The following is a 12,482-nucleotide window of genomic DNA, read 5'->3' as shown; positions in this document are numbered from 1 at the left end:
GTGAGTGAGTGAGTGAGAGGATGAGTGAGTAGGAGGATGAGTGAGTGAGTAAGAGGATGAGTGAGTAAGAGGATGAGTGAGTAAGAGGATGAGTGAGTGAGAGGATGAGTGAGTAAGAGGATGAGTGAGTAAGAGGATGAGTGAGTGAGAGGATGAGTGAGTGAGAGGATGAGTGAGTGAGAGGATGAGTGAGTAAGAGGATGAGTGAGTTAGAGGATGAATGAGTGAGTAAGAGGATGAGTGAGTTAGAGAATGAGTGAGTGAGAGGATGAGTGAGTAAGAGGATGAGTGAGTGAGAGGGTGAGTGAGTGAGTGAGTGAGTAGGAGGATGAGTGAGTGAGTAAGAGGATGAGTGAGTGAGAGGGTGAGTGAGAGGATGAGTGAGTGAGTAAGAGGATGAGTGAGTGAGTGAGAGGATGAGTGAGTGAGTGAGTGAGTAAGAGGATGAGTGAGTAAGAGGATGAGTGAGTGAGAGGATGAGTGAGTGAGAGGATGAGTGAGTGAGAGGATGAGTGAGTGAGAGGATGAGTGAGTAAGAGGATGAGTGAGTAAGAGGATGAGTGAGTGAGAGGATGAGTGAGTAAGAGGATGAGTGAGTAAGAGGATGAGTGAGTGAGAGGATGAGTGAGTGAGAGGATGAGTGAGTGAGAGGATGAGTGAGTAAGAGGATGAGTGAGTTAGAGGATGAATGAGTGAGTAAGAGGATGAGTGAGTTAGAGAATGAGTGAGTGAGAGGATGAGTGAGTAAGAGGATGAGTGAGTGAGAGGGTGAGTGAGTGAGTGAGTGAGTAGGAGGATGAGTGAGTGAGTAAGAGGATGAGTGAGTGAGAGGGTGAGTGAGAGGATGAGTGAGTGAGTAAGAGGATGAGTGAGTGAGTGAGAGGATGAGTGAGTGAGTGAGTGAGTAAGAGGATGAGTGAGTAAGAGGATGAGTGAGTGAGAGGATGAGTGAGTGAGCGAGAGAGGATGAGTGAGTGAAAGGATGAGTGAGCTAATGAGAGGATGAGTGAATGAATGAGAGGATGAGTGAGTGAGTAAGAGGATGAGTGAGTGAGTGAGAGGATGAGAGTGAGCGAGAGAGGATGAGTGAGTGAGTGAGAGGATGAGTGAGTGAATGAGAGGATGAGTGAATGAATGAGAGGATGAGTGAGTAAGTGAGAGGATGAGTGAGTAAGTGAGAGGATGAGTGAGTGAGAGGATGAGTGAGTAAGAGGATGAGTGAGTGAGAGGGTGAGTGAGTGAGTGAGTGAGTAGGAGGATGAGTGAGTGAGTAAGAGGATGAGTGAGTGAGAGGGTGAGTGAGTTAGAGAATGAGTGAGTGAGAGGATGAGTGAGTAAGAGGATGAGTGAGTGAGAGGGTGAGTGAGTGAGTGAGTAGGAGGATGAGTGAGTGAGTAAGAGGATGAGTGAGTGAGAGGGTGAGTGAGAGGATGAGTGAGTGAGTAAGAGGATGAGTGAGTGAGTGAGAGGATGAGTGAGTGAGTGAGTGAGTAAGAGGATGAGTGAGTAAGAGGATGAGTGAGTGAGAGGATGAGTGAGTGAGCGAGAGAGGATGAGTGAGTGAAAGGATGAGTGAGCTAATGAGAGGATGAGTGAATGAATGAGAGGATGAGTGAGTGAGTAAGAGGATGAGTGAGTGAGTGAGAGGATGAGAGTGAGCGAGAGAGGATGAGTGAGTGAGTGAGAGGATGAGTGAGTGAATGAGAGGATGAGTGAATGAATGAGAGGATGAGTGAGTAAGTGAGAGGATGAGTGAGTAAGTGAGAGGATGAGTGAGTGAGAGGATGAGTGAGTAAGGGGATGAGTAAGAGGATGAGTGAGTGAGTAAGAGGATGAGTGTGTGAGTGAAAGGATCAATGAGTGAGTGAAGCATAAAACCTCAGTCAGCTCCATTCAAGTTTTTTCACTGTGGCAATAAAAAAACAGCTATTTGCCAGGCATCTAGCAATTGATATAATGAGCAACATCCCTCACCGTGGGGGTACAATGACACACAATCAGCCATATCACAGAGCCTGACAATCCGATCCAATTTAGTCGCCTCTGGTAATAAGCATGGATTGATGTGGACCTGTTCTAACCCTGGTACCCACAGGTTGGGAAAATATAGGACCCAGCAGTGTTAATGTGTTCCTACTTACCCTCCTTGTAAGCTTGGGCAATGAGAGAAGTCATCCAGCACAGCCACTGGGCAGACTTGGACCATGAGGACGTGTAGTTCACACAAAACCCATCCTCTACCATCAGGGGCACCAGCTGATCCTGCAAATAAACATAGTCAATTCAGCCTGGGAACAAAAAATGGAAGTTTTTGAAAAAAGTACTTTTGACTTAATTTGTTTCATGTTATATTGTTTGTGTGTATTTTTTTTTCTTTCTATAGAGTTTTCTGTTTGAAGAGAGTGAGTGAGTGAGGTTTTATGCCGCTTTTAGCAATACTCCATCAATATCATGGCGGGGGACACCAGAAATCGGCTTCGCACATTGTACCCATGTCAGGAATCAAACCTGGTCTTCGGTGTGACGAGCAAACTTTTAACCACTAGGCTACTTGACAGCCCCCTGATATTATGGGTAACAATCAACCTTGTTGGGGTATGATGACACACAAGGAACCATGTCCCCAAGCCTGACTACCCGATCCATTAAACCGTCCCTTACGACCAGCAATAGGTTGGTAGGGATCAAATGTGACCAAGAATCCCCGCAATTTGTCATGACTACTCCTACCTTCAGTCTCTGCTGCAGATCGGCCGACACAAATCTCAGATTTTTCACAGAGCCTTCGACCAGGTAGAAACAGTTCTCTACTCCGCTAGCCTGGGAACAATGATACATAGATGATACACCTAGCCATAGACATCAGCCATAACTTTTACCAGCAAACAGTCATCCCTGTCCGACATGGCAAACACAAAGTTTCACTATTTACAATAGAATAATTAACAACAGATATAAATCATTGACTTTGTCTGTCACCACCTGATGTGTTGAAAAATGTAAAATAAGATTTGAAGCTCAGAAAAAAATCTTCTGAATACCTTATTTCCTTGGGCATTCTGTGCACTTTAGAATAATGGGTACCCATCACTTTGGGTGAAACACTTCTCCACCCACCAACCCCCAATACAGACACCCCAGCTGCACCTTCATATTGTTGACCTGTCTCTGAAAGCGTGACCCCCGCCAGCTGTTGTAGTAGTCGTCCCATGACTTCCTCTCTACGATGAAGGGCAGCAGCTGAAACACGTCCACACATTATGTTGCAGTTATGTTGCAGCGGTACAATGATGTAGCTGGTCAATCTCACAAGTTACAGTTATATCATGCTGCATGTTGCAGTTGTTCATTGTTGCTGTGGTACAAGGTTGTAACAGGTCAATGTTACATGTTGCAGTCATATCATGCTGCATGTTGCAGTTGTTCACTGTTGCTGTAGTACAAGGTTGTAGCTGGGCAATGTTACATGTTGCTGTTGTTCATTGTTGCTGTGGTACAAGGTTGTAACAGGTCAATGTTACATGTAGCAGTCATATCATGCTGCATGTTGCAGTTGTTCACTGTTGCTGTAGTACAAGGTTGTAGCTGGGCAATGTTACATGTTGCAGTTGTTCATTGTTGCTGTGGTACAAGGTTGTAACAGTTTAATGTTACATGTAGCAGTCATATCATGTTGCATGTTGCAGTTGTTCATTGTTTCTGTGGTACAAGGTTTTAACTGGGCAATGTTACATGTTGCAGTCATATCATGCTGTATGTTGCTGTGGTACAAGGTTGTAGCTGGGCAATGTTACATGTTGCAGTTTTACCATGCTGCATGTTGCTGTCATATCATGCTGCATGTTGCAGTTGTTCATTGTTGCTGTGGTACAAGGTTGTAGCTGGGCAATGTTACATGTTGCAGTCATATCATGCTGCATGTTGCAGTTGTTCATTGTTGCTGTGGTACAAGGTTGTAGTTGGGCAATGGTACATGTTGCAGTTATACCATGCTGCATGTTGCAGTTGTTCATTGTTGCTGTGGTACAAGGTTGTAGCTGGTCAATCTCACAAGTTACAGTTATATCATGCTGCATGTTGCAGTTGTTCATTGTTGCTGTGGTACAAGGTTGTAACAGGTCAATGTTACATGTTGCAGTCATATCATGCTATATGTTGCTGTTGTTCATTGTTGCTGTGGTACAAGGTTGTAGCTGGGCAATGTTACATGTTGCAGTTATACCATGCTGCATGTTGCTGTTGTTCATTGTTGCTGTGGTACAAGGTTGTAACAGGTCAATGTTACATGTTACAGTTATATCATGCTGCATGTTGCAGTTGTTCATTGTTGCTGTGGTACAAGGTTGTAGCTGGGCAATGTTACATGTTGCAGTCATATCATGCTATATGTTGCTGTTGTTCATTGTTGCTGTGGTAGAAGGTTGTAGCTGGGCAATGTTACATGTTGCAGTTATACCATACTGCATGTTGCTGTTGTTCATTGTTGCTGTGGTACAAGGTTGAGTGAGTGAGTGAGTGAGTAAGGTTTTACGTCGCTTTTAGCAATATTCCATCAATATCATGGCGGGGGACACCAGAAATGGGCTTCACATATGGTACCCATGTCGGGAAACGAACCCGGGTCTTCGGCGTTGCATTGTTGGAAGCAATGATAACAAAGATATCACATATGAGGCAATTCCTGCAAGGTAGGTAACTCTAACCGTTTCTGCTGATCTGTTGTTGCCATTGTACTCCGTGTGTGGACTCGGGAGAGGAGGGGACAGGATCCAGACATAGTCCCCTGCAGGAAGACTGCGGATCAGAGTTGGTATCCCATGATCCCTTGCAAGCTTTGACAAGCGTTGTACATCACGTTCCTTATCATCAATAACCAAATAGAGACGCCTTGTACCACACTGTGAGCTGAAACAATTGGAAACCAGAAAGCATGGTAAAAAATATTACAGATATGTGACAATGTCCTCCAAGCCCAAGACTACAGGATCTTGTACTGCATCTCTAGAGAGCAAACTGAACCACATTTACTTTTGGGAGTACTATTAGGGATAGAGCTGGACTGAATATAGTAGTTAGCAACTTATCTATTGTTCCTTCTGCATGAACTATAATACTTAAAGAGACTGAAATGTACAACCTTTGAGAGACAAATCCCTAATGTGGCCTGTTAAATCATATGAACCAAATTCAAGTAGTACAGTTCCCAAATAATAGGAATATACATTCAAATTAGTTTCACAAAAAATAGACTTGCTGAAGAGGTGATATCTTCAACAACTTACTTAATGTGTTGCACCGGTACAGTGGGAACATTGTTGCCAGCCATAAATTTGGCCACAGCTGTGTGGAACAGATACAGCTGCTCTCCAAGTCTCTGTCCACTCTCTGTCAAGGCAAAGCTACAACACAACAATATTACAAGTCTCTGTCCACTCTCAGTCAAGGCAAAGCTACAACACAACAATATTACAAGTCTCTGTCCACTCTCAGACAAGGCAAAGCTACAACACAACAATATTACAAGCCTCTGTCCACTCTCAGTCAAGGCAAAGCTACAACACAACAATATTACAAGTCTCTGTCCACTCTCAGTCAAGGCAAAGCTACAACACAACAATATTTCAAGTCTCTGTCCACTCTCTGTCAAGGCAAAGCTACAACACAACAATATTACAAGTCTCTGTCCACTCTCTGTCAAGGCAAAGCTACAACACAACAATATGACAAGTCTCTGTCCACTTTCTGCCAAGGCAAAGCTACTACACAACAATATTACAAGTCTCTGTCCACTTTCTGTCAAGGCAAAGCTACAACACAACAATATTACAAGTCTCTGTCCACTCTCTGTCAAGGCAAAGCTACAACACAACAATATTACAAGTCTCTGTCCACTCTCAGTCAAGGCAAAACTACAACACAACAATATTGCAAGTCTCTGTCCACTCTCTGTCAAGGCAAAGCTACTACACAACAATATTACAAGTCTCTGTCCACTTTCTGTCAAGGCAAAGCTACAACACAACAATATTGCAAGTCTCTGTCCACTCTCTGTCAAGGCAAAGCTACAACACAACAATATTACAAGTCTCTGTCCACTCTCAGTCAAGGCAAAGCTACAACACAACAATATTACAAGCCTCTGTCCACTCTCGGTCAATGCAAAGCTACAACACAACAATATTCATCCATTGCACTCAGCACAGCTCAGGCCAAAATGTATTTGAGAAAGACATTTAAGACAAATATGTAACACAAATGTAAACAGTCAGACATAGAGGAATATAGTAAACAATAACAAAGACACAAATGTGCTGCTTACGTGTGTCTGTCGGCAGCCTCCTTCTGGACAAGACCTTTGTTCATGAGTGTATTCTCCATGCAGTCAAACCCCCCGACATAGCGACCTGTCACCAACACAACATGGCAAACTGAAGTACTCTGTCCCAAATATGTCTCAAAGAAATCCTCTCAAAAAGCTTTTGAACTAATTGTCATAAGCATGTATGAGACAAAAATACAAGTTATGAAAAAAATGCAAAATATGTGAGTGTCCCACGCTTGCATCACATTGCGAAGTTCCGGAAATAATGACATCAATCGCATAACAAAAGACCAACTCAACACTGTCATTTACCCAAAGGTGTTTCTCACTGGGTTCCATGTCAAGTCTGGTCACTGTTTGTTCACACAACTTCATCATGCAGTTATGGCTGGGTCATGTCTGGTCACTGTTTGTTCACACAACTTCATCAAGCAGTTATGACTGGGTCATGTCTGCTCACTGTTTGTTCACACAACTTCATCAAGCAGTTATGACTGGGTCATGTCTGGTCACTGTTTGTTCACACAACTTCATCAAGCAGTTATGACTGGGTCATGTCTGGTCACTGTTTGTTCACACAACTTCATCAAGCAGTTATGACTGGGTCATGTCTGGTCACTGTTTGTGTACACAACTTCATCAAGCAGTTATGACTGGGTCATGTCTGGTCACTGTTTGTTCACACAACTTCATCAAGCAGTTATGACTGGGTCATGTCTGGTCACTGTTTGTTCACACAACTTCATCAAGCAGTTATGACTGGGTCATGTCTGGTCACTGTTTGTTCACACAACTTCATCAAGCAGTTATGACTGGGTCATGTCTGGTCACTGTTTGTTCACACGACTTCATCAAGCAGTTATGACTGGGTCATGTCTGGTCACTGTTTGTTCACACAACTTCATCAAGCAGTTATGACTGGGTCAAGTCTGGTCACTGTTTGTTCACACAACTTCATCGAACAGTTATGACTGGGTCAAGTCTGGTCACTGTTTGTTCACACAACTTCATCGAGCAGTTATGACTGGGTCATGTCTGGTCACTGTTTGTTCACACAACTTCATCGAGCAGTTATGACTGGGTCATGTCTGGTCACTGTTTGTTCACACAACTTCATCAAGCAGTTATGACTGGGTCATGTCTGGTCACTGTTTGTTCACACAACTACATCAAGCAGTTATGACTGGGTCAAGTCTGGTCACTGTTTGTTCACACAACTTCATCAAGCAGTTATGACTGGGTCATGTCTGGTCACTGTTTGTTCACACAACTTCATCAAGCAGTTATGACTGGGTCAAGTCTGGTCACTGTTTGTTCACACAACTTCATCAAGCAGTTATGACTGGGTCAAGTCTGGTCACTGTTTGTTCACACAACTTCATCAAGCAGTTATGACTGGGTCATGTCTGGTCACTGTTTGTTCACAAAACTACATCAAGCAGTTATGACTGGGTCAAGTCTGGTCACTGTTTGTTCACACAACTTCATCAAGCAGTTATGACTGGGTCAAGTCTGGTCACTGTTTGTTCACACAACTTCATCAAGCAGTTATGACTGGGTCATGTCTGGTCACTGTTTGTTCACACAACTACATCAAGCAGTTATGACAGTTCCAATCGTTTATGATGGCATTTACATTCTTGGTATCCTTGTCAAATAATCATATAATTACTGGAAAAACAGTTCTCCCCTATATTGTGTGAGAATGGTCAGAACTATCATCAAACTGTAAATACACCATCCTGTACCATAGTATTCATTTTTGGAGAGAATTTTTGTTTAAATTTCAAAAGTGAGACTACTCACATTAATTTCAGGACACTCTAAAGGCTGGACGTCAACACTCTCATTAGTTTGGTGATGCATCAATTTCATGATTTTCTAGAAATAAGAACAATGTTTCATGGTTATTGACTAGTGCTATTTGGTCTGGAGCTGGCACAGAAGTGTGTCAATCTTCTTTCAAAGGTTCAAGGACACATCGAAACTGAAAGTGTCTGTGGAGACGACTTATTCAAGTAACCTGACTCAGCCATTGTGGTCCCCCACCCTCCCCTGGTAGGATGTGGAGACCCCACCTGTCTGCTTGTCTTGCAAGTCTGTGTCTGTGAAGGGCTGAGCTTGGATCTTGATTTCCCCCTCGTTCATGCTCAACATAGGGGGCATGTCCAGGAGCCCTCTGTAACATGGAGACGTGTATGTTCATGGTTTTTCCAATAATGCATCTTGTGTGCTCACAAATGAGGTGAGGTGAGGTGAAATGGGGTTTAACGTCACATCCAAGATTATTGCACTTATATAGCGATGTGTGTGTGCTTGTACTAGTCTGGACTGATGCCGATTTATAGTGCTAGCACACTGAGATACCATGCCGCAGTTTAACATGAATACCCCACTCAGACACAGTATACTGACTCCGAGCCAACCAGTCCTTGTTTTAGCCCCTTAATGCCGAGCACCAGACAGGGTAACTTTTGACATCTTTTGGTATGACGCGGCTGGTGATCAAACCCCGGACCTTCCACTCTCTGGACTGACGTTCTACCTCTAGACCACGGAGGCGGTCTACAAATTGAGAATGGAAAGGTTTTTTGGCTTGAATTAAATAAATCTAATAAATAGTATAGGTATATGTTATTATAACTGACATTTCTATTGTGTTAAGAAATGGTTGATTTTCTCAATCTAACATTAAAATTCTCATCTGCAATAGAATCAAAGATTCTGAGCATGTGCAAGGATTTGACATCAGTAAAATTAATGTAAGTCAAGTAAAGCTTGAGACATGTCACCAGCTTCGAAGCCCCATGTTGGTTCCTTGGACCAACTGTTTTTAAACTAAGAGCCCTGGATTCTAACATACATAAACCCAAATAACCCCCTGAAATTGCAATAGAATCTGTCTTTTCTCTTAAGTAAGTAAGTATTGTTCTGCTACTGAATAGTAATAGACAGGCTTATTCTCTTCAAGTGTGTCAGTGCTCTGCAGCCTGGTGCCATTTTCTTGCCTAGTCCTTGACATTGTAGGTAATACTGTGTGTGAAAGTGAGACCTGTCACTGTGTCATTGGGATAATCATTAACTGTCATAATGTGAGCTAGCAGGCAAAGGTGAGGTGAGGTGAAAATAGGTTTAACAATCCTTTGTTTATTTGTTTGTTGTTTAACGCCATACTCAGCAATATTCCAGCTACATGACAGCGGGATGTAAATAATCGAGTCTGGACCAGACAATCCAGTGATTGATATCATGAGCATCGATCCACGAAGTTGGGATATGCTGACATGCATCAACCAAGTCACCGTGCCTGACCACCTGATCCCGTTAGTCGCCTCTTACGACAAGCAAAGTCACCTTTTACGGTAAGTATGGGTTGCTGAAGACCTATTCAACCCGGATCTTCACGGGTCCTTCTCAAAATGCGAGCACAATCTTTTAACATCTGTTTTTAACACCTGAGGATCGAGCCAAACAGACAAAGTGGTATGTAAGGGTATTTGCTGAGACTGCCTAATAGCCTCAGACTGCCTCATAGAGTGAGACTGCCTCAGAGCCTTAATCAAGTCCAAAGGCTCGAGATTAAAGGGTGCCCTATGGACCAGACAATCCAGGATTGACATCATGAGAATCGATCTTCGCAATTGGGATACGATGACATGCATCAACCAAGTCAGCTAGCCTGACCACCCGATCCCGTTAGTCGCCTCTTACGACAAGCAAAGTCACTGGCAAGTATGGGTTGCTGAAGACCTATTCTACCCCGGATCTTCACAGGTCCTTCTATTATCCCATTATGCAAGCACGATCTTTTAACATCTTTTGGGATGATGCACCGAGGATTGAGCCAAGCAGACAAAGTGGCATTTAAGGGTATTTGCTGAGACTGCCTCATATCAGGTCCCAAGGCTCGAAATCAAAGGGTGTCCTATGGACCTTGAGGATTCCTGCCATAGTACATTGTAGTTGTATCTAGGGACTCATAAAATTTGTAACTTTTTACATTGGGTTCTGACAAGTACCCCGTTCATCAGAATGCAGGAATTTCCATAGGCTTTGTGCACATTTAAACAGCCTTGGCCACACATGCCACTGTACCTGTACATTCCTATCAGGACAGCAAACGGTGCACGATAGGGCTGAAAAACAGAACAACAGTCTGATAACTGAATCATGACAAACATTATGAGCGAGTGAAGATAGTGTGGTTTAACAACACTGAAATATACTTCAGTTATTTCCTGGCATGTCAGTTTTGTTGTGTGAGGAAAGCCCGAAGTGATGCAGAGAATGACAGTATGAGAAAAATCATATTACATATTCTGAGTTACGGCACTGATAATTATTGATCATAATATGTAATTATTAATAACGTGCACTGCATTTCATGGAGAAGAACTGTTGAATTTAGCTAAGAGTACAATTATCAATACAATTCAGAAGGCAAGTACATGATATGAACTTACGTGAGGTATGTACTGTTTTGGGGTCCGGGGTGCAGCGCTGACATCTGAGAGAAATAGAAATAGCTTTGAAGTTTGTGTATTTGTGAGCAATTGGCGAGTATGTGAATGTCTGGCCCAGGCAAGCTTGTATTTCAAAGCAAGGAGTGAGTCAGGGTACAGGGGCATTGCCCCAGAGTCATCTGCTGCAACCAAAACACCATCAGTATCACCTTCATTATCATATACCGTATTTGACGTAATAAGCGCCCCGCTCTAATAAGCGCCCACGGCGATATTTGCTGATATATTGGCTAGTGAACAATTCCAATTTCTTCCGATTGATCAATGTACACATGACTTATTTATTCGTGTATAATACGCACTCGTGTGTTATATGCACCCTTAATTATGGACAATTAAAATCTGGAAAAATATATCTGTCGTGTATAAAACACACAGACTTTTCTTTTGTATCATTTCAGGCTCTCAGCATAAACCACAAAATTTACGATCTTTCAACTCTGATTTTTTTTCACCAAAATTATATTCTAATCAGAGGCCCCTATTTTTAATTTTGAGAGCGCCCTGGGCGCTTATTATGTCGAATACGGTATAACAACATGATACAATCAGAGAGGATGAACATTGTAACCACTTAATCTCAGCTCCCTTCTTCCCCTCAAGTTTGTTTGTTTGTTGTTAAATGCTGCACTCAGCAATATTCAATTCCCCTCAAGTTGCCCACCAGTGGTGGGAGTGTTTACAACAATACCATTATACATAAAACGTTACAAATTCTACTGATCTTTTTCAAAAGTCATCAGTTGTACTTGGAACCATTCCCTTTTTCACCCATTGTGTACAAGGAACCTATGCTGTCTAAGAATCACAAAGGGGTCTGCCGTGATCAAAGCCACATCTATCATTTCAGCCATCGAGTTATCTTACCTTTGACACCATGGTTTCTCTTGAGAGCTCCAGAATGCAGCTTGTCAGCACAAGTCAGACACAGGCACACCCCAGCTCTCTCACCCACACCCTGACAGTCCGGGCAGTACAGCTCGGCCACCATAGCCTCACAGTCTTCACACATCAGGTCCTGAAGCCATGATAGGAATACAGCTGTCAGTCACACACAGATACACCCCAGCTCTCTCACCCACACCCTGACAGTACGGGCAGTACAGCTCGGTCGCCATAGTCTCACAGTCTTCACACATCAGGTCCTGAAGCCATGATAGGAATACAGCTATCAGTCAGATAGACACACCCCAGCTCTCTCACCCACGCCCTGACAGTCCGGGCAGTACAGCTCGGCCGCCATAGCCTCACAGTCTTCACAAATCAGGTCCTGAAGCCATGATAGGAATACAGCTGTCAGTCAGACACAGACACACCCCAGCTCTCTCACCCACACCGAAAGTCAGGGCAGTACATCTCGGCCGTCATTGCCTCACAGTCTTCACACATCATAGATGTTGTAATGAGAGCCACCATGGTCTAGATGTTGTAATGAGAGCCACCATGGTCTAGATGTTGTACTGAGTCATGGTCTAGATGTTGTAATGAGTGCCACCATGGTCTAGATGGTATAATGAGAGCCACCATGGTCTAGATGGTATAATGAGAGCCACCATGGTCTAGATGTTGAAATGAGTGCAATCATGGTCTGGATGTTGAAATGAGTGCCATCATGGTCTAGATGTTGTAATGAGTGC

At 43.3% G+C, this 12,482-nt stretch overlaps 1 protein-coding gene across 1 annotated transcript in view; it reads right to left on the bottom strand.

The window, feature by feature from the left end:
• LOC139471824 (serine-rich adhesin for platelets-like) overlaps positions 1-11,857 on the bottom strand; it is a 34,085-nt gene extending 22,228 nt beyond the window's left edge. The window contains exons 1-10 of the mRNA XM_071254326.1: positions 11,713-11,857; positions 10,786-10,829; positions 10,418-10,458; positions 8,401-8,501; positions 6,320-6,404; positions 5,283-5,399; positions 4,704-4,905; positions 3,148-3,240; positions 2,731-2,820; positions 2,142-2,262 (exon numbers count right to left, since the gene is read on the bottom strand). Coding sequence (XP_071110427.1) covers positions 2,142-2,262; positions 2,731-2,820; positions 3,148-3,240; positions 4,704-4,905; positions 5,283-5,399; positions 6,320-6,404; positions 8,401-8,501; positions 10,418-10,458; positions 10,786-10,829; positions 11,713-11,857 — 1,039 coding nt within the window. The remainder of the gene's footprint in view (positions 1-2,141; positions 2,263-2,730; positions 2,821-3,147; positions 3,241-4,703; positions 4,906-5,282; positions 5,400-6,319; positions 6,405-8,400; positions 8,502-10,417; positions 10,459-10,785; positions 10,830-11,712) is intronic.
• Positions 11,858-12,482: the final 625 nt, after the last annotated feature.

The sequence above is a fragment of the Haliotis cracherodii genome, unplaced genomic scaffold (assembly GCF_022045235.1).
Source record: "Haliotis cracherodii isolate W230 unplaced genomic scaffold, xgHalCrac1.p SCAF_23, whole genome shotgun sequence".
NCBI lineage: Eukaryota > Metazoa > Mollusca > Gastropoda > Lepetellida > Haliotidae > Haliotis > Haliotis cracherodii.
The sequence above is the reverse complement of the archived record's forward strand: the minus strand, read 5'-3'. Positions and strand labels throughout refer to the sequence as shown.